This window comes from Anomaloglossus baeobatrachus, chromosome 3 (genome assembly GCF_048569485.1).
Source record: "Anomaloglossus baeobatrachus isolate aAnoBae1 chromosome 3, aAnoBae1.hap1, whole genome shotgun sequence".
NCBI classification, from domain to species: Eukaryota; Metazoa; Chordata; class Amphibia; order Anura; family Aromobatidae; genus Anomaloglossus; species Anomaloglossus baeobatrachus.
Window position 1 is genome coordinate 257,571,813 of NC_134355.1, and position 22,824 is coordinate 257,594,636.

General features: G+C 42.9%; 1 protein-coding gene across 4 annotated transcripts in view; it reads left to right on the forward strand.

The window, feature by feature from the left end:
• The window catches only part of PHACTR2 (phosphatase and actin regulator 2), a 352,744-nt gene that overhangs the window by 286,070 nt on the left and 43,850 nt on the right, over positions 1-22,824 (forward strand). For 3 of the 4 annotated variants that reach the window (XM_075339808.1, XM_075339806.1, XM_075339807.1), the window contains exons 4-8: positions 929-1,078; positions 3,925-4,134; positions 4,304-4,504; positions 9,245-9,752; positions 20,390-20,580. In XM_075339808.1, the coding sequence (XP_075195923.1) occupies positions 929-1,078; positions 3,925-4,134; positions 4,304-4,504; positions 9,245-9,752; positions 20,390-20,580 (1,260 nt within the window). The remainder of the gene's footprint in view (positions 1-928; positions 1,079-3,924; positions 4,135-4,303; positions 4,505-9,244; positions 9,753-20,389; positions 20,581-22,824) is intronic. The other variant, XM_075339809.1, reaches the window with a different exon arrangement.

Genomic DNA, 22,824 nt, shown 5'->3' on the forward strand with positions numbered 1-22,824 from the left:
GTGCAGAGGAATACCTTCTTTATCTGCAGACATGATTGCACTAGCTGAATAATCTATGGGCATTTATTGGAGTTGTGACATACACAACCCAATCAGGTGAGCAGTCCCCTCACCCCCCAATATCAATGTTAAAATACAATATTACCCTGATGTGCTTGTCTCCCCTTTTTTTTTTTTTTTTTTGACATTACAATTTGTCATTTTATGAGAAATCTTAGAAGCACATCATCTACAAATCCAATGACTGGTAATGTATATATAAAAAATGCAGATAATTTAAAAGGAATCTGTCAGCAGGATTTCAATCTTCAAAATATTTACGTGCACATGTTCAAAACACACTGTGTGCCTCAGTCACTCCAGATCTATTCCCTATCCAGCACCATCTCTTCCAGCTCTGCTTTCAGCCTCAGAGAGGGCACAGTTCTGGCTAGTGACGCTACCATGTTGCTTGTTCAAATGGTCAGTCATCAGGAGTGCATTGCCCCCTGGCAGGCAGGAATCCATGAGGATAGGAGCAGTATGCGTCTAAACAAGAACATGAGCCCAACTCCTTAATGAATCTTGGTGTCGCAACTGACATCTGGAGTACTTTGAAATGAAGTCTGCCGTATGCAATAGATTATTACTATTATATCGTACTTTTTACTAAATATAGACCCTTCTCTTATAGTCTAGCACAAACATGAACACGTATAGGCCAGTTTCACTTGTCTGACATTTATGGTACAATTGGACGGGGTTTTCTGACCCGAAAACAACAGCCTCCTAATCATATATAAGGCTGTTGAGTTCAGGTTAGGGGACCCACAGTTAGGCGGACATCATGGTCCGTACTTGTGAACGTGAGAAAAAGTCTTCTATCTATATATTCAAATATAACATTGCATGTCTTAATAAACTTCAACATGCATTTGCATTTTTATAGATAGTGATGCCCCATTAAATATGGGAACATCAAATGGTCATACTGTGCCAATCGGTGAGGAGACCTCAAGTGAGCAGAAACCGATAACTGGAAATGGAGCGATTGCATCAAAGGCAACTGGGGTAGAAGAGAAGAAAGACGAGAAGAAAGGTAATGCTATGAATGTCTGTCCTGTACGTATGGTAGGAACATATTATTGAAAAGTAACTAGATAATGTAACTATGATGTTTTATTTGAGCATTCACAGGGTGGTGTCACATGCTGTATCGAACACCTCTACCTGTACAAAAAATACCACTCATGATAAACAAACCTCTTGGTGTTTGGAGCTGGAATATAATAATTGATTGCATTGGCAATTAAAAGGGGGTAATTAAAAATCCCACCACATCCACACTTCTGTGCAATTCGAAGGAAATCCTAAAATCGTGATCTGTTGGGAAGCCCTAAGGTCTGAAGTTTCGGAAGCACTGGTGTAGATAGTCCTCAGCTCTACTAGCTGAATGTCCCTTATTATTTTGTCATCTGATTCTCCTTTGGCACCTGCTTTCCCAAACTTGTATAAAAAGCACATTTTTCTTCTTTTTGTCTGTATTTTGATGGGATGCACGGGTGATTACAGTATAGACAGTGAAACAGGTAAGTCGCTGTCAGCTGGTGACTAAGACAAAAATCAAGAGTTAAACATTGCAAAGGGGCTTTCTGGTTTTGGAAAACCCCTGTCTGCTAGGCACGGTTTGTTATAAATCAATAAACTTGGCTTTACTCGCCCTCCATGCATCCAGCACTGAGTCTCAACTGCTGTTTCCAGCGCCTTTTAATGTCTGCAGTGCTGACAATGCCTCAATGAGTGAGCTCAGTGGTTCTACCCGAAATGATGATACGAGGCGATCAGAGTCACTGAGCGGCTGCAGTGCTATTGACGTGACATCAGACCTGAGAAGGCAGAGCAAAACACATTTTATTCTAAAGCAAGCTGCAGCCACTTAGATCATCAATTTTATTAACAATTGGGGCATATCAATATAGATACAAGGACCACCCACTGACCCTCAGAACTGGGTTGCTAGATCTCCATACTTGGCAGAGATGGCCATAGGATAGTCACATAAGCTGGAGTTGGCAATCTCCTATTTCTGCTAAGATTTTAATGATGTCAGACTGTTGCCAAATCCCAAACGAGTGGAAGTCGTAACCTCTTTCTTCTTTTTGGATCTATAAAGAGACCTGCAGTTGGACTCTTGCCAGTGAACTATGTATAGAATATAAAATTGGTAGAAATGTTAAGTGTGAGAAGCCCTCTAATTACCGTAAACCCCAGCGAGCCATAGTATAGCATAGTCACTTCTGCACTAAAGAGCACTTTCTGGATTGAATGTCCTAGGCATGCACTGTTTATGGGTTCTTCTAATTAAATTATTGTCTATATGCACATATTTTAATAAAATGTAGATTCCCTTTTAATCCTATGTAACAGTATCTGACCATAAATTATCAGGCTTTTTTCAACAAAGAATGTTAAGAGAAGCTATATTTAGAAGCCCAGTTTGAGAAATATTCTGTAACTAGTGACTGATAGAAGCTTCCATCTGATTCTTCTGATTTATTTATGAGGAGCATGCTTTCTGTAAATCTCCCATCGTATGGTGTGCCACCCACCATTTAGAGCCCTTTTATCTACATGACTGGGGATTTATGTTTCTCCAGTATTGCAAGGGCAGCGGAAACACCAGTATCTGTTTCCTCTTTTCTAGTAGCTGCTGTGCTGTGTAAGGAAATATACACCGATCTCAAACCTTGGCCTTGTTTGACTTGTATAACGTTTGATATCATTTCTTAATGTGATTCGATGCATATACATTATTGTTTATTTGTCTTGAGGTCACACTGCACTCTATGGTGACAAGTGTGTGAACACCTACCCATTAGGCCCATGAGTGCAATGGAAATCCTATTCCAAAACCATTTGGCCTTCCTTATGCCACTACAGTGGCTTACATTCTTCTGACAAGGCCTTCTACAAGATTAGGGAGTATGTCATTTTACCTATGCAGAAGAGCATTTGTGAGGTTACACAGTTAGATGAGAAGGTCTGCCCCACAATCTACATTGCAGGTCTTCCCAATAGTGTTAGATGGGGTAAGACCAGGTACATATTCCAAGCTCCTCTATTTCTGTGTACAGTGTACCATGAGAAAAGGTCTTCCCAATAGTGTTAGATGGGGTAAGACCAGGTACATATTCCAAGCTCCTCTATTTCTGTGTACAGTCTACCATGAGAAAAGGTCTTCCCAATAGTGTTAGATGGGAGTAAGGCCAGGTACATATTCCAAGCTCCTCTATTACTGTGTACAGTCTACCATGAGAAAAGGTCTTCCCAATAGTGTTAGATGGGGGTAAGGCCAGGTACATATTCCAAGCTCCTCTATTACTGTGTACAGTCTACCATGAGAAAAGGTCTTCCCAATAGTGTTAGATGGGGGTAAGGCCAGGTACATATTCCAAGCTCCTCTATTACTGTGTACAGTCTACCATGAGAAAAGGTCTTCCCAATAGTGTTAGATGGGGTAAGGCCAGGTACATATTCCAAGCTCATCTATTACTGTGTACAGTGTACCATGAGAAAAGGTCTTCCCAATAGTGTTAGATGGGGGTAAGGCCAGGTACATATTCCAAGCTCCTCTATTACTGTGTACAGTCTACAATGAGAAAAGATCTTCCCAAAAGTGTTGCCTCAAAGTTGAAAGCCTAAAAGATCTAAAATCTCAGTTTTCTTCTGAAGTCGGACCTGTTTCCCAATCATATACCCCAACAATGTTAGAAGACTAACTTCATATGTCCCTTCTTTACCCTAAAAAAAAATGATGAGCTTCATTTCACTTTTTGTAAATTGGATTTTTTTTGGGGTATACTTGCAGGATCCGCTCTACCTTTGCTCACTTAATGTATGAAATTCTTAATAGTAGGCCTTTCTGTCAACTTTTCTTCTTTGTAGAAAGGGGTCGTGTGCGTCCTGAATTGCCACCACCTCCTGCTCCACCTCCTCCCAAACCAAAAAAAAATACTGTCCCTCATAAAAATGTAGTCACTGCTGGCAATCATAAGAAAAGTGAGACATCTACAAAACAGCCTGCCAGTGGTACTAATAAGCAGCCACCAGCCACTCTGCCAAAGCTGACAAATCGAGCAGCCTCCCGCAGCACGGGTAAGTGAGGGTGGAATGGCTGGGTACATTGCATGATTGTGCTGTGTATTCCCAGATCCCTAGGCATGTGTTCCTATCGTCCCATCTTTATTTTCCTTTTCCCTTGTGTAATGTTACATGTTACTGCTATGAATTTCATGATTTAACTGAGCAACTCCTACTTCTCTAGAGAACACAGAGAAGACAATGGGAGCACCCGAGACCAAACCAAAAAGATCAGCCACACCATCAAAAAGTTCTGCTGCAGATTCTGCTGGGTCAAGCCACAAGAAAGAAGAGTCTGCCAACAAAAAGACAGCCAAAAGCATTTCTAAACAGCTGTCTGCTCCTACACTTAAGACTACAAGCCGAGCTGCCACACAGGAGAGTGGTGAGTGTCAGACCTTACCCATTGATTTCTGGACATGGGCACAGGTGAAGGATACCAATACTTGCAGCTCCAAATATACAACTATGATTACATATATAATTCATTTTTACGGAGTTTGTCAGTAGTTGTCAATTTTAAATGGAAGCTATCATCAGAAAACACAATCTTTTTGTTTAAATCAGGTTTTGTATTGCATTTATTTTTAAAATATTTTTGACATTTTTTTTTCCATATGACAACCTGTATTCACCCAGCATGCTTCAGCTGCATTCAAAACTCTGTGTTGTACAGTACAAGCATAGTAGATGGCATTTCTAGAAATCCCGTGATCACTGTGCTTGTTTTTTCCACAGTAAACACTGACCTGCTGTGCGTCTTTCCAGACCACAGCATGTCAATTGTTTACTGCAGATTCGCATGCGTCCTCCGTAGGAAGAACACAAGCGAGAGACCGCAGCGCACTGAACCCTGACGGTGGGTACAAGCAGCTGTGGTCTCCTGCGGAAGAGATATGTGGCCCCGCAGGTCAGGACCCGCAGCGTCCAGAACGCAGTGAGTCCTGATCGTGGACACATACCTTAATAGTTAGCAACCAACTACCTTTACTAATAGTGCATTAGGGGAGTGGACATTGCAGAGTTAGAGTTAGTGATGTCCGTTTTTCTCATGTATAACAATTATAATCGTTAGCGCCAAGTAGCTTCATAGGTAGCGCATTAGTGTGGTGAACGTCACTATACTTTTTTTTTTATTGTACAAAGGTTTTCTTTTTTTTTCTTCTAAAAAAAAGTTTCCTTTTTTTCTCCATTTTTGTTCTCTCCTGTTTTCTTTTTTTTACTCTCCTTTTTTTTCTATTCTTATAATTCTGTCCTTTTTACTTCTCTCCTTTTTTTTCTCTATTCCTTTTTTCTTTTTTTCTACTCTCCTATTTTTCTCCTTTTTTTTTCTACTCTCCTTTTTTCTACACCTTTTTTCTACTCTCCTTTTTCTTTTTTTTTCTACTCTCTACTCCTTTATTTCTAGTCTCCTTTATTTCTACTCTCCATTTTTCTACTCTCCTTTTTCTATGCCTTGTTTCTACTCTCATCTCCCCTTTTTTTCTACTCTCCTTTTTCTTTTTTTTTCTACTCTCTACTCCTTTATTTCTAGTCTCCTTTATTTCTACTCTCCATTTTTTCTACTCTCCATTTTTCTTCCCTTTTTTCTTTTTTTTTTCTGCTCTCCTTTTTTCTACGTCTTTTTTTCTACTCTCCTTTTTCTACGCCTTTTTTCTACTCTCCTTTTTCTATGCCTTGTTCCACTCTCATCTCCCCTTTTTTTTCTACTCTCCTTTTCTTCTCTCCTTTTTTCTACTCTCCTTTTTTTCTACTTTCCTTTTTTCCTGCATTCCTTTTTTTTCTTCTACCCTTTTTTCTTCTCTTCATTTTTTTCTACTCTCCTTTTTTTCCCCTCTAATTTTTTTTATAGTAAATGTATTAATAAATAGTATCATTTATACACGTTTCAGGCAGTGAGGAAGAGCCTACATTCCTCTTCTTTTTTTTTTTTTTTTTTCCCCCTTCCTTTTCCTCCTCTTCTACCTTCTCATCTAGTGAGGAGGGACCCCCAGCAAGTCACCTCTGAAAGGCTCAGACAAATTTGTTTGCCCAACTAATTTTTCACCCAAAATCCCACGTCCTCATATGCCAAATGAACCCCTGGAAATGCAGCTGAAATTGACATTTTCAGGATTGTGCTGCATATGGGCTTAGAGAAAAAAAAAAGAGCTTCAACAATACTGGAGAACTGATTTACTATACAGCACAGCAGTATTCTGCATGGTCATGACAAGGACACGATTTAAGGCAATCCAAAAATGTTTGCATTAAAGTGATTATGCACAGTGTGTCCTCCCCGAGACTATCCCAATTTTGATTGTCTGTTCAATCTTCGGCCAGTTATTGAACACTTAAGCAGAAATTTTGCTAAGGTGTACAGCCCCAAAGGTCCTGTATAGATGAATATCTAGATAATTTAAAAATTCTGATAATACTTACCTAGTAAGAGACGGCAAGGTACATACCATGTTTTGCGGCGTATAAGACGACTTTTAACCCCCTGAAAATCTTCTCAAAAGTCGGGGGTCGTCTTATATGCCGGTATCATCTTATACGGGCGTGCACGGGGCTGTCATGGCTTCACTGCCATTGTTTACACACCGTTCCCGTGGTGCTTCAGCTGCTTCTTGCAGTCTGCAGGCACACAGATCCCTCAGTGATGGCGTCCGCTGCACGGAGCGGCCGCTGCAGCATGTCGTCATAGCTTTACTGAAGTTGAATGCTTTACTGCACCACAAAGCATTCAACTGCAGTAAAGCGCTGACAGCAGCGGCGGCGGCCCCGTATATTGGACGTGATCATGGAGGAATGCTTCTTGTGGACCGCAGGCACATAGACCCCTCCACGATCACGTCCAATACACAGGGCCTCTGCTGCTGGCCGCGCTTTAATGTAGTTGAATGCTTTGTGGAGCCATAAAGAATTTAACTGCAGTAAAGCCATGACAACATCCTGCAGCGGCCGCTCCGTACACCGGACACTATCACGGAGGGGTCTGTGTGCCTGCGGACTGCAAGAAGCAGCTGGAGGCACCGCGGGCACGGAGGAGAGGTGAGTATCTTTTATTGTGTGTAAACGGCATATTAGGCTACATGCGCACGCTGTATCTTTTTGTGCTCGCAAACTGCAGCCAAAACTGCACCTTGTCAGAGAGAGCCTGGAAATGTCACAAAAAATGCTTGTAATTGTAGGTGCGTTTTTGGTGCGTTTTTCACAACAGGCGTTTTTGCTGCGTTTTTGTGACAAATGTTGACAAAAGCGCTAGAATAATGAACATGCTGCTTTTTTTTTGTCACAAACTTTTGACAAAACGCTGACAAACTGCAATGTGCACATAGCAAATCTGACTTCTCATAGACTTTGCTGGGAAGTCAAATGTCAGAAAGTTCTGACAACAAACTGCAGCCAAAAACGAAGCAAAAAACGCAGCGTGCGCATGTAGCCTTAGGGGACGAGAAGGGCACTAGCAGGAGGACATTACTAAACAGTGGGGACAATACTGCAGGGGGCATTACTAAACAATGGGGACATTACAGTACGGGACATTACAGTAGGGGACATTACTATACAATGGGAAAATTACTGCAGGGGACATTACAGCAAGGGACATTACTAAACAATGGGGACATTTAACTGGGAAAGTTGGGGGTCGTCTTATACTCCATGAAATATGGTAATTACACTGTACATGCTGTGCAAGAGTACCTCACAAATGGGGTGTGCGAAGGGAAGGACATCCAACTTGACCCCTCCTGAGTGACTATAAGGTCACCACAAACTGCACCAAAAACGCATCAAAAACTGCAGCTTGTGTATGGGGCCTTAGGTACAAACTTCAAACTTTACTGTTCAAGTCCGCTCATCTCCATTAAATTGTTAAATATTACATTAGTGATTCAAAGCCAGAGCTATGTCTTCATTCAGTTTCTTTGTTCTAGTAAATGTTTTTTTATGCGATATGTTGTATATACAGTGATATTGTCTACTTTAGATAGTGATAGATGCAAAAGAAAAGTTACTGCTGCCCCTGCTCTGATGATGGCCCGTATGAAAACTCCAAACGAAAACAAAAAGAAAAAAAACAAACTTTGATGGGAGTGCTTCTTTAACTAATGTAGTGAGAAAGTTAGCTACAATAGTTAAAGTGGTTATGCCATGAGCAAAGTACATTTTAATCAATGTATCTTGGAGTAAAAATAGGTTCCTCAGTTGGATATGTTTTAAAAAAAAATGTGCTAAGCCCCTGGTATGTATTGTGCAAAGACTGTGTGTGGCCGTGCAGGAACACTATCTGCTCATACGGGAATGGGCAGACGGACCCATTTTCAATCTAAGTGCAATCCAACAAATCATGGACTCGTGCTCAGACCAATGTTCGTGTCTGTCGCCGAGCATGTCAGATTTTTTTTTACCTTTTGTACATGGTCTAGCCAAGGAAAAAATGTTTCATGTCCAAGTTTGATCAGATACTCAGATTGCACTCAGCCATGGAAGTCAATGAGTGCGTACAAATCATTGGATTACATTCAGATAACATCTGAGTGCAGTCCAATAGGTGCACATTGACACAATGGAGAAGATGGAGAAATTTTATTCTCCATCTTCTCACAGTGTGTCCTGATTATATCATACGAGAAAATCTGAGCACACTATGCTGACACTCGGATCAAACTAGGATAGGGCCATCTGCACCTTCCCTTCCACAGTTCATGGGCAGAGAAGGAAGCAAAAGAGAGTATACAGACGAGGCAGCAGGGGATTGCAGCTGATTATTTTTGTGAGGTAAAACATTTCCTTACTTGTTGAAAAATAATGTTTTAACTCCCAAAAAGAATCAGCTACAATCCCATGTTGTCTTATCTGCATACTCTTTTCCTTCCTTTCCTGCTCAGGAGATGTCATAAGTTCAGACCATGTCCCTGTACGGTCAGACGACTTATCCACAGTACATAGCAGGGGCACATATATAAGATTATCTCAGCACAGGACCATTTTTGCAACAAATCCAATTGTAGAACTTATTTTGATTCCAAGATCTATTGATTAAAATTTATTTTGTTAGTGGGACAACCCCTTTAAAGACATATGATGACATTTTTGGTGAATTTTTTTCTGTAATGTAGTTTATTAACTTTTATTCCAGCTGCTTCTTCCAATAAGAAACCTGTTGCAAGCAAGACAGCTTCTGCCACACTGACATCTTCATCCCGGTCTAAAACTTCAAAAGAACAGATCTCCAGTAAAACAAGCACATCAACTGCACCACGCGCCAAAAAATTGCCCAGCAAATCGTTGTCTGTATCTGTGGATGGCACTCACCAATCAGTGTTATCCAATTCAAGTAGTAATTCAGGCCAAAAGAAAGTGGATTGGACAGAGCAAGCAAAGCGTCATTTGGACTCTGAGAACTCGGAGACAAGTCTCAAAGATCAATCTGTCACTGAACTGCAGCCCAATCCTCAGACCACTTCCCCTGCGCTTACCCATCAAAGGAAACTAACGTGTAACCCAACAAATCAAGTCCAGGAGATCAACCAGTCCAGTCACACTGCTGGTCATTCTGAGGATACACAGTCCCAGGAAAAAGACATCATTGTAACCATCTCAGAAGATGAGGGGACAACATGTTCTAATGAGGAAAATGGACCCAGGTAAACACTCAGAACATACTTCCCACATATGCATAGTATTACTTTAACTGCAGAAAAAAATGTTGATACGAAGATATAGTATTTTGAAAAAGTATTCATACCCCATTAATACTTCTCATTTTTTTTCATGGGATTTTATGTGATCTATCAACACAAAGAAGCGAGTATTTGTGAAATGTAAAGGAAATTCTCCACATTTTTCTAAATATGTCAAAAATCGAGATATGATCATTGTCACGTGCATTTATATTCAGCCCCCTGTAGTTTGATACCCCGAAATAAGCCTGAGTGACCAATTGCCTCAAGAAGGGCACCTGATTAGAAAAATGAGTCATCCTGTGTAATGTATTCTCAGTATAAGGCTAAGTTCACACTTCCGTTGTTTTGCATCAGTCACAATCCGTAGCCTTGAGGAATTACGGTATCCTGCAAAATATTTTGCAGGAATCCTGTTTTTCCCCATAGGCTTCTATTAGTGACGGATTGTGACTGATGATGCTGTGTTGCATACGCTGCATCGCGGTCAGTCGTTTTTTAACTGACCGCCGGGCGGAAGCAACGCAGCATATAACGTTTTTTGAGCAGCGCGATCCGTAGGATTTCGCTGCGCATGCGCTCTCTGGCTCCCCGCCCCCATAACCAGGATAAACATCGGGTAACCAAGCAATGCGCTTTGGTTAGTTACCCGATATTTACAGTGGTTATGGGTGCAGGGAGCCCACGCTAAGCGGTGTATGCTGGTAACCAAGATAAATATCGGGTAACCAAGCAAAAAGTGCTTTGCTTTTAGTTACTGGATATTTACCCTGGATACAGTGTGCAAGGAGACCGACATTTCACCACTCTGCTCCGCCCCCTCCCGCACTCCGCATGTGTACACACACACTCACACACTCACTCACTTGTCCCCAGCTTTGCAGTCCCCGCGGCACTGACATCCTCAGCTCCACGGCCCCGCTCGGCTCCGCCCCCTCGCGCTCCGCCCCGTCCCGAACTCCGCATGTACACACACTCACCTGTCCCCAGCCATGCAGACCGCGGCACTGACGTCCTCAGCTCCGCCACCCGAACTCCGCCCCCGCACACAACGGAGTCCGACAAAGAAATTGATTTCTTTGTCACCGCTGTCATCCGTTGTACAACGCATCAGTCACATGCGTCAAGAAACGCATGTGACTGATGCAAAACAACGGAAGTGTGAACTTAGCCTAACCAAAGCTGTTCTATGAGGGCTTCTGACGTTTGTTTGAAAACATTAGGGGTCAAAGAGAATCATGAAAACTAATGAACACACCGTATAGGTCAGAGAGAAAGTTGTGGTGAAGAGTAAAGCAACATTAGGTTATGAGAAAAAATATTAGCCCATGCTCTGAACATCATGGAGGAAAACCTGTTAGGCCACGCTCACAGGTTATTTGGTGAGTTTATTACCTCTGTATGTGTAAGCCAAAATCACGAGTAGAAAAGTCATATGAAAAAGTAATAGAAACAAGTCACCACTTCGTATTTTTTTTTTTTTTATCCACTCCTGGTTTTGGCTTACAAATACTGATGTAAAATAAAAGATTATCAATTGCTCAACGTGTGATTGTGGCATTAAAGTTTTAAACATTTGAGACAGGGATGTAGGTTCACCTTCCAGCAGGACAACAATTCTAAGCATCGTGCCAGAGCTGCAATGGATGGTATATATTACAGCATATTCATGTGTGTGAATGGCCCAATCACAGTCCAGACCTAAATCCCATTGAGAATCTGGGGCTAGATTTGAATTGCAATTCACAGACTCCTCCGTCCTTTCTCACTGAGCTAGTTTACAAAGAACAATTGGCCACAACTACAGCCTCCTAGATGTGCAAAGCTGGTGGAGACCTCCCCAAAAGACTTGCAGCAGGAATTGCAGTGAAAGGTGGTCCTACAAAGTATTCACTTGGGGGCTGAATTCAAATGCAGGTCACAATTTTCAGAGTTATGTTTTTTAAATAAAACCAGAAAAGCATGTATCATTTCTTTTACACTTCACAAATACTTGCTGCTTTGCGTTGTATAGCCCATAAAACTCCAATAAAATACATTCTTTTAAGTTTTGTGGGTGGGTGAAAAAATGTAGAAAAGTTCACAGGGTTTGAATGTTTTTTCAAGGCACTGTAACTTATTTAAGAGTTTGTAGTGCATGCTTAAGCGGGCTTTACACGCTGCGATCTCGCTAGCGAGATCGCAAGCGATTGTACCCGCCTCTGTCGGTTGTGCGACACGGGCAAATCCCTGCCCGTCACACACAACCTTGCTTACACCCGTCACATGGACTTACCTGTACTGCGACGTCGCTCTGGCCGGCGAACTGCCTCCTTTCTAAGGGGGCGGGTAGTGTGGCGTCACAGCGATGTCACACGGCAGCCATCCAATAGAAGCGGAGAAGAGCGGGATGTAAACATCCCGCTCACCTCCTTCGTTCCGCAAAGCCGGTGGAGGCAGGTAAGGAGATGTTCGTCGCTCCTACGGTGTCACACGTAGCGATGTGTGCTGCCGCAGGAACGAGGAACAACATCGCTAATGAGAGGTAAACGATTTTTTGTTTTAGGACGACCTCTCCACGGCAAACGATTTTTGCCGCTTTTGCGATCGTTTTAGGTCGCACATAACTGTTACACGCTACGATATCGTTAATGACGCCGGATGTGCGTCACAAACACCGTGACGATAATTCATTAACGATATTGTAGCGTGTAAAGCCCACTTTACTTTATGTTCCCCTTCATATAGGCATAACTACCAGGTTAGCAGGCATAGCAATGAGGCCTAACAACTGAAACTGTCCACCTTCATCTAGACATAAGATTCTATTAGTAAAGATGGAGTGTGGAAGAGCGGGTTACTTTTTTCTTGCACTGTGAGATTCTGTCTTACTATCCATCGTTATGCTTTTCGTAACTATGCTGGGATGTCATAATCCAAATGATGTTGGGGTTTTTTTTTTAATGTGTGTTTTATGATTGTCCCATGATATGACATTATGGCATGCTTTATTTTTGTGCGGTCACGATTTGCCTGATTCCTTGCTTTAATGTAAATTATGCCTCTGCTGCAGCATCATTGTGTGTATTTACAGTTGAAATTAGAAGTTACATACACTATTTAAACACACATTTGCATGTTTTCTCACTATCTGGCATGAAATCAGAATAAAGCTTTCCTGTTTTAGGTCAATTAGGAACCAAAATTATATATATTTGGAAAATGCCAGAATAATGAGAGAGAAGGAATGTTTTAAGGCATTTTTATTACTTTCTGTACAACTGTATTTGTAGTATATTATCACAGTTCATATTAGCTCTTCATTAAAGCACCACGTTTTTATTTTTTTTATTTTACCGCTTCTAATCTAAGGTCCCTGACCTTATTTCATACTTACCTGCGGCCAGCTTCACCTTCTGTAGCCATTGCTCCTGTCGGTCTCCATTAGTTTGTGTCCTGCCTGATCTTTCCAGTGTTTTCTGGGGCTAGCCAGAGGTCACTTTTCAATGCAAGTCTATGAGAGCCTTGTTCTGCCTTTGATAGACTTGCATTGAGAACTTGTAACTGTTGCTTCTGACTACCGACAGTCAGTAGTGTGTGGTCACAAGATGGCTCCTCGGGACCAGAGTTGCTCCATTAAAAGGTGAAGAAGTCGACAAGTGAGTATAATGAAACAGTCAGGGTCTTAAATTAGAAGCACCACTACAGTGTTGAAAAAATCCCGCAAGGCAGTGGTGCTTTAAATTTAATTAACAATTTCCTACTATTGTAACAGCACTGTGTACATGTATCCCTGCAAAATGTGACATTTTAGCCCCTTCTTGCAAAAGAATGTAAAGGTAGAACCAGGATGCAAGCAGTCTACCGATAGCGGACATGCAGTTACATCACAAGGATGACACAAGCACAGGAGTCCTAATCTGCAGTAGGAGCCACCTGTAATATGTAGCTGAGCACCTGTTAAAAGTGCTTAAACCAGAGCTACCTCAGATCCCAGCACTTTAAACCCTCAGCTGTTGCCGTCAATAGAGAAAGCTTCATGTAAGGAGTTTGACAGAGGAAGATCGCTCCTTTTTCACCCTCACACTGTGGTCACTGGGCGCTAATGGCTTGCTATGACAACCTACAGTGGCATGCAAAAGTATTCTCTCCAACCTTGGCATTTTTCGTGTTTTGCTACATCAGAACCTGAAATTTCACGTTTTTTTTGAGGGTTTGCATCTATTCACGTAGAGAACATAGCTACAACTTTGAACATTTGGTTTTCATTTTATTGTGATGCAAACAACAAATAGGACAAAAAGTCAGTATTCGGCAGTTCACTTTGGATAAGTCTCTATGAACTTACCACATCTTGCCACTGTGATTTTTTTACCAATTCCTCAAAGCAAAAAGTTAGATGGTTTCATCTGGTGTAGAGCAATCTTCAAGTCTGACCACAGATTCTCGATTGGATGAAGGTCTGGGCTGTGACTATGCCCCCGCAATACATTTCCACGTTTTCCCGTAAACCACTCCAGTGTTTCCTTAGCAGTATGCTTTGGGTCACTGTCTTGTTGGAAGGTGAAACTCTGTCCCAGTTTCAGATCTCTGACAGATTGAAACAGGTTATGCTCAAGAATATCTCTGTATTTTGCACCATCCATCTTACCCTCGATTTAGACATTTTTCCTGTCCCTGCTGCTGGAAAACATTTTTCACTGTGGGGATGGTGTTCTTAGGGTGATGAGCTGTTGGTTTGGTACCAGACATAGTGTTTACCTTTGGTGGCCAAAAATTACTTTGAATAAACACCAAAAAAAGATTAGAGATATTATTTTTTTTAAAAATAATGTTTTATTAATCAAAAATATTAAGTTAAAAAAACACCATAAAAAATGTAAGGCAGGTCAGAATAAATACAGTGGATACAGGGCTTTATATTAACACCCCAATCAATAAATACAATAATTCAGCAGGGAAAGGAGTATAAAGTGGAACCTTGGTTAACGAGAACAATCCGTTCTGGGAGTGTGCTTGTTAACCAAGTTACTCGTTCAGCAAAGCAAGATTTCCCATAGGAAATCATTGCAATGCAGACAATTCGTTCCACAACTTGTTAAATGTCCCATCCTGGTCCCCTATTGTGTCATTCCACACATGCACAAACGCACAAACACACACAAGCACACATGCACATATTATGCTCACCTTACCTTCCGTTCCATCACCGGTCTCCTGGGACTTGCTGTTCTCTATTACGGGCTGTTTATCGGGTTACCATCATGATGAGGGAGGAATTTCCGCTGCCAGAGCGCTGACGTCAAAGGCAGGAGCCGCTTGCCTCTGATTGATCAGCACGCTGCCTTTGAGTAGCGGTGACAGCTGAAGTTCCTGCTTTGTCGCTATGGTTGCCGATGCACAGCCTATACCGGCGAACTACAGGACCCAGGAGACCGGCGATGGAACTGAAGGTACACATATTATGCTCACCTTACCTTCCGTTCCATCGCCGGCCTCCTGGATCTTGTAGTTCGGAACTACAAGAACCATGAGGCCGGCGACGGAATGGAAGGTAAGGTGAGCATAATACTGTATGTGTGTGCGTGCTTGCGTGTCTGTACGTGCGGACTACAAGAGCGGGTCAGAGCGCGGTGGATGTACGGAACCGGAAGTGTGTGCGGTGAGGATTTTGCTCGTACAGCAAAGCTTTCTCGTAAACAGTTACAAATTTACAGAAAGCTTTGCTTGTTAAGCGAAATACTCGCTAACTGGGTTACTCGTTAAGCGACGTTCCACTGTATAGGGAAGTCTGTAAAAATACACTCAAATGCTTGGTAAAGATATAAAATCATACATAAATATCTGGATTCAGAGGTCAAAAAGAATAAACTGGTTTAAAAATTAAAATAAAGTGTCAAGTGCACAAATTTATCTATACCAGTATGTATACAAAAAATAGGTTTTAAACTTGGTATCAAAATGTCAAGTGAGTTTAATTTATTTTAACCAATACATATAGGAAGCATCATCCAATAAATATACTGTAAAAAATGTGTCAAATTCAAAAAGTAGCACTAAAATAGTAAATTTAGTTAATGACCAACTGCTTCATAAAGTGCCAAGTGCAGAAAAATGAGATGGTAACAATATATAAATAAATATGCTCCTGCTATATCAACTGACCTCCAGCCTAACAATCAATATGTATCAAATCAATCAATAGCATCCAAAGTTCTATAGTTCCACTGATTTGGAAATTGTAAAAGATAAGACCCTCAGAATATGGCCGGCCACAAACATTGTTGCTAATTTATTTTAGTGTGTATTTATTGTACAAAGCAGAAAGGCATAAATCAAATGTTTTACATTTTGCATTGCCATTTTCGTTCTGACCTAAAGAGTAAAGTAAACACTTTTGTATTTATGCCGTACGTTGAATAGCATAAAATTTCAAACTCTAAAAAACTGTATCCGAATTGTTGTTCTGTGTGTATTCCTCCCCTAAAGGGTTAATATAGGTTATTAAGTTATGTATACCCTAAAGTGATGCCACTGACAACTTCATCCTGAAAAAAGCGAGCCATCATGCTTCAAAGTTAGCAAAAAAATAAAGAATTAGTTCCTGGAATGTTTAAATTAAAAAAAAAAAAAAAGTCCTTCATAAAAATCAAAATTCGGGGTTAAGCATCTTTCCTTGTTCTGAACTGACTGCTGAAGGTGATACCATGGTGCATATAGGCCAGGGGTGGGGAACCTCCGGCCCGCGGGCCGCATGCGGCCCGCCATGACCTTTTATGCGGCCCCCGGGCACATTCCCGGGGGCTGCAGTGCTGGGGCCGCCAGCCCTTTAAATGACCACATGCACTGTTTGGGAGAACCAATGGGCTCTCCCGCTGTCAGGTAGCGTAATCAGCGGTGTGTGCCCGCCCCTCTGTTCCCTCGTGCTGTGTGTGCCCGCCCCTCTGCCCTCCGGAGCGATGTGCCCGCCCCTCTTTCCCCTCGTGCGGTGTGCCCTCCTTTCTGCCCTCCGGAGCGATCTGCCCGCCCCTCTTTCCCCTCGTGCGGTCTGCCCTCCCCTCTTTCTCCTCGTGTGGTCTGCCCGCCCCTCTTTTCCCTCGTGCGGTCTGCCCGCCCCTCTGCCCTCCGGAGCAGTCTGCCCGCCCCTCTTTTCCCTCGTGCGGTCTGCCCGCCCCTCTGCCCTCCGGAGCGATGTGCCCGCCCCTATGTCCTGTCGTGTGGTGTGACCGCATCTTTCAACTTCAGAGCGATCTGCCCGCCCCTCTGCCCTCCGGCCTGCACTGTCTCCGGCGCTGTGTGCGCGCGCCTGCATCCGGCTCCCCGTCCAGTACTTTGTGTACCCTCCCCCCAGAGTTGTGTGCAACGATCAGTGCTGTGTCCCTCACCCCATGCTGTCTATCACCTCAGGTTTGTGGCTCCCCAGTAATGTCAGGGCTCTGCAGGTGCTGTGTGCAGAGCCCTGACATTACTGGGGGGCAGTGCTGTGTGCCCTCCCAATGCTGTGCATCACCCCCAGTGTTGTGTTCCCCCAGTGATGTCTGTGCCCCCCTCAGTGATGGCTTTGCCCCCAGCTCCTCTTGCGTTCTGTATGCCCCCCAGCCCCTCTTGCGTTCTGTATGCCCCCCAGCCCCTCTTGCGTTCTGTATGCCCCCCAGCCCCTCTTGCGTTCTGTATGCCCCCCAGCCCCTCTTGCGTTGTGTATGCCCCCCAGCCCCTCTTGTGTTGTGTATGCCCCCCAGTGTCTCCTGTTATGTGTATGCCCCCCAGCATCTCTTGCGTTGTGTATGCCCCCCAGCATGTCTTGCGTTGTGTATGCCCCCCAGCACCTCTTGCGTTGTGTATGCCCCCCATTACCTCTTGCGTTGTGTATGCCCCCCAGCGTCTCCTGTTGTGTATGCCCCCCAGCCCCTCTTGTGGTGTTTTCGTTCAGCGTCTCCTGTGACTTATACATCACATTGGAGATGCTGGGGGCATATACATCACAGGAGACACTGGGGACATACACAACACAGGAGGGGCTGTGGGCATTTACATCACAGGAGGGGCTGGGAGCATATATAGCTCCTCATGAGATGTATGTGCTTCCAGTGTCTCCTGTGATGTGTATATACAGCAGTCCCAGCGTTTCCTTTCTGTTGTGTATACGTCAGTCCCAGCGTTTTCAATGTGATGTATATGCCCCTCCAGTGATGTATGTGCCTTCAGTGACTCCTGTAATGTATATAGAGCAGTCCCAGTGTCTCCTATGTGTTGTGTGTGCCTCCAGCGTCTCCTATTTGTTGTGTGTGCCTCCAGCGTCTCCTATTAGTTGTGTGTGCCTCCAGTGTCTCCTATGTGTTGTGTGTGCCTCCAGTGTCTCCTATGTGTTGTGTGTGCCTCCAGCGTCTCCTATGTGTTGTGTGTGCCTCCAGCGTCTCCTATGTGTTGTGTGTGCCTCCATCGTCTCCTATGTGTTGTGTGTGCCTCCAGTGTCTCCTATGTGTTGTGTGTGCCTCCATCGTCTCCTATGTGTTGTGTGTGCCTCCAGTGTCTCCTATGTGTTGTGTGTGCCTCCATCGTCTCCTATGTGTTGTGTGTGCCTCCAGTGTCTCCTATGTGTTGTGTGTGCCTCCATCGTCTCCTATGTGTTGTGTGTGCCTCCATCGTCTCCTATGTGTTGTGTGTGCCTCCAGCGTCTCCTATGTGTTGTGTGTGCCTCCAGCGTCTCCTATGTGTTGTGTGTGCCTCCATCGTCTCCTATGTGTTGTGTGTGCCTCCAGTGTCTCCTATGTGTTGTGTGTGCCTCCATCGTCTCCTATGTGTTGTGTGTGCCTCCAGTGTCTCCTATGTGTTGTGTGTGCCTCCAGTGTCTCCTATGTGTTGTGTGTGCCTCCATCGTCTCCTATGTGTTGTGTGTGCCTCCAGTGTCTCCTATGTGTTGTGTGTGCCTCCTGCGCTTCAGACAGAGACAGAAAAGCAGTTGTGAGAAGAAACATGATTAGTATCCAACATCACAGCCGCACCAAAGAGAAGCCGCTCCGGCCGCCACAGTAGGGGTGAGTTAATTGACCAAATATAGCCGGGTAATTTTCACATTGATAATTTTGTGCGGCCCCCGAAGGTTGGCAGAAATTTCCAAATGGCCCCCGGCTGAAAAAAGGTTCCCCACCCCTGATATAGGCTGTAGGGTATTCCCTCTTTACAGTAAACAATAATTTGATGTTTTCAGCTGATCATTTATTAATTCATCAATTTACAACTTTTAAAAAGTCACAAAATTTGGCACATCTCTGCTTAGTCCCCCGTTGTGTAGATTTATACATGTATTTCAAAAAAGTCCCATTTTGCAACATTTTGATACAGAATCTACATTTTTGCTCAAAAGTGGCAAAAATGATTAAAACACTACTCCAGCGTTTTTTTTATATATTTTTTTTTTTAATTTTTTTTTTTGCTGCAGTGCTATGGAGTGGTGCTTCTAATCTAAAGTCCCTGACCCTAGCATTATACTTGCCTACCACCTATTCAGCTTTTATCACCGTCGCTCCAGTCAATCTTCAGCAGGTTGTGACCTGCAGCTCCAATGTTTCATGGAATGAGCCGGAGGTCACAACTCAATGGAAGTCTATGAGAGCCTTGTTCTGGCCTCATTCTGGCTCTCATATACTTTCATTGAGCACTTGTGAGCGTTACTTCTTAATTCTGGCAGTGAGAAGTTGCGATGACAAGATGGAGTTGTGGGACTGGAGCGGCGCTGATAAAAGGTGAACACGGCAGAGGGAGAGTATATTACTAGAGTCAGGGACCTTAAGTTAATAGCACCACTCCAGCTCTTAAGCACCCCGCCAGGGCTTTGCTTTTAGTAACAGGGGGAAAAAACCCTTTCTTTTGACTCTGCACTAAATGCATGAAGCGTGTGTGCCATTTTGATGAATTTGGCGGAATAAAAGTCAGCGACTACCGCAATACAAAAATAGAAAAGTGACATAAAAAACTCCAGGAAATGACGAATTGGTGCACACGTCTCTAAACTTCCCAATCCGTATTGTGTGAAGATAGACAGGGATTTTTGTTAGCGTTTTACATTCTGTATCTGTTTATGGACAGCGTAATGGAGGATTTAACATATTTCATCTGGATGAGTGTAATCCACACATTACTCTATGTAACAATACACAAAGTTTTGTAGCACAGATGTGCAGATGACTGGCAGAATTGGACGATTCAATACATCATAATGAGGGGGTCTCATTTCTGTCAACATTATTCATACGAATGGGACAGATGGAGACATTTCTGAAAAATCTACAGTATGTAAAAATGTGATATATTGTTTTTTTATTTTATTTTTTTTGTTGTGTGCCGCAATAGTAAACTCAGTTGAAGCCAATAGTAGTGATAATATTGTTCTAGAAAAGTAAGCTATTGAAATACAGTTATGTAAACATTTTTATGTAACCTTATGAAAACGTTAAAAAGACATATCCAGCATGTTCAACTAAGGGATAGGGAATGGGCGCGTTCACAACCACTCTGCATGATCCAGTCCCCTCCACAAGAGATCCCAACTGTTGATCCACTGGGCCAAACATTTAGAAGAGAACATATACTTAACAGAAGTTTCCTTGTATTGATCATTATAGTGAATTGCCTCTGGAAAGCCAAGAAGACCTTTCAAGTCTGAGAAGCCAAGAGACAACAGATGAACCTTCTGATATTTCGGTCAATCTTAATGGAGAAAGTGAAGGCAGAGAAAGCCAGACCAGTGACTCTGACTCGGATGGGCCAATCCTTTATACAGATGATGATGACGATGATGATGACAGCACAGAAAGTAAGGAACTGTCAAATATTTTTGTTTGTTGCTTTGTACATTTTGGAGAAATTATATATTTGTTTTTGTGAGAGTATTCGGCCCCCTTGCATTTTTCAACCTTTTCCCACATTTCAGGCTTCAAACATAAAGATAAAAAATGTAATGTTATTGTGAATAATCAACAAGTGGGACACAATTGTGAAGTTGAACAAAATTGATTGGTTATTTGAAACTTTTTTTTTTTTAAGAAATCCAGTAACTGAAAATTGGGGCGTGCAATATTATTAGTCCCCTTTTAATTTAATAGTTTGTAGCACCACCTTTTGCTGTGATTACAGCTGCATGTCGCTTGGTGTATGTCTCTATCAGTTTTGCACATCGAGAGACTGAAATTCTTGCCCATTCTTCCTTTGCAAACAGCTGAAGCTGAGTGAGGTTGGATGGAGAGCGTTTGTGAACAGCAGTTTTCAGCTCTTTCCACAGATTCTCGATTGGATTCAGGTCTGGACTTTGACTTGGCCATTCTAACAGCTGGATACGTTTATTTGTGAACCATTCCATTGTAGATTTTGCTTTATGTTCGGGATCATTGTCTTGTTGGAAGACAAATCTCCGTCCCAGTCTCAGGTCTTTTTCTGACTCCAACAGGTTTTCTTCAAGAATGGTCCTGTATTTGGCTCCATTCATCTACCCATCAATTTTAACCATCTTCCCTGTCCCAGCTAAAAAAAAACCAGGCCCCACAAATGATGCTGCCACCACCATGTTTGACAGTGGGGATGGTGTGTTCAGGGTGATGAGCTATGTTGCTTTTACGCCAAACATATCGTTTGGCATTTTGCCTAAATAGTTCGATTTTGGTTTCATCTGACCAGAGCACCTTCTTCCACATGTGTGGTGTGTCTCCCAGGTGGCTTGTGGCAAACTTTAAATGACACTTTTTATGGATATCTTTGAGAAATGGCTTTCTCCTTGCCACTCTTCCATAAAGGCCAGATTTGTGCAGTGTACGACTGATTGTTGTCCTATGGACAGACTCTCCCACCTCAGCTGTAGATCTCTGCAGTTCATCCAGAGTGATCATGGGCCTCTTGGCTACATCTCTGATCAGTCTTCTTGTTCGAGATGAAAGTTTGAATGGACGGCCGGGTCTTGGTAGATTTGCAGTGGTATGATACTCCTTCCATTTCAATATGATCACTTGCACAGTTCTTCTTGGGATGTTTAAAGTTTTGGAAATCTTTTTGTAACCAAATCCGGCTTTAAACTTTTCCACAATATTATCACGGACCTGCCTGTTGTGTTCCTTGGTCTTCATGATGCTATCTGCGCTTTAAACAGAACACTGAGACTATCACAGAGCAGGTGCATTTATACGCAGACTTGATTACACAAAGGTGTATTTATCATCATCAGTCATTTAGAACAACATTGGATCATTCAGAGATCCTCAATGAACTTCTGGAGTGAGTCTGCTGCACTGAAAGTAAAGGGGACGAATAATATTGCACGCCCCACCTTTCAGTTATTTATTTTTTTAAAATTTTTTAAAATAAGCAATAAATTTCGTTCAACTTCACAATTGTGTCCCACTCTTTGTTGATTCTTCAAAATTCAAGGGGGCCGAATAATTTCGTAAGGCACTGTATGTGTACAGAAGAATAGGACACCACTACAGCTAAGCTATCACCTGCTTTCTAGCCTCCATCATTGTTATCGAAAAAATAAAATGGCAGCGTGCTGTGTTAAATTACAGCACCGCTCCAGTGTTTTGTTTTTTCTTTAACCCCTTCACGACCATGGATGGATATATCCATCATGGAGCGTGTCCCGTTAAGCCCCGCCCCCTGCCGCGGGCAGGCGGCGTGGATCGGCACACATATCAGCTGTTTTCAACAGCTGACATGTGTCCCTACATGTTACGAGTGGAATCGCATTCCTCCCGTCACATTAACCCCTTACATCTCACTGCCAAAGTCTGGCAGGGAGATGTATATACGCGCGGTAAAGATTTTCACTTACCGCCGCCCCACCGGAAATCACGTGAGTGATCACGTGACTTTCGGTGGTTGCCATCGTAGCACAGGGTCATGTGATGCCTGCAGCTATGACGTTTCACTTTCATTTTCCCTCGGCACGGAGCAGAGGGAAACAGGAAGTGAATGTATCTGCTGTTTACAGCTGTATAGCTGTGATCAGCAGATAGATAAGAGCGATCGGATTGCTGATCGCTATAGTCCCCTAGGGCAGGGGTCTCAAACA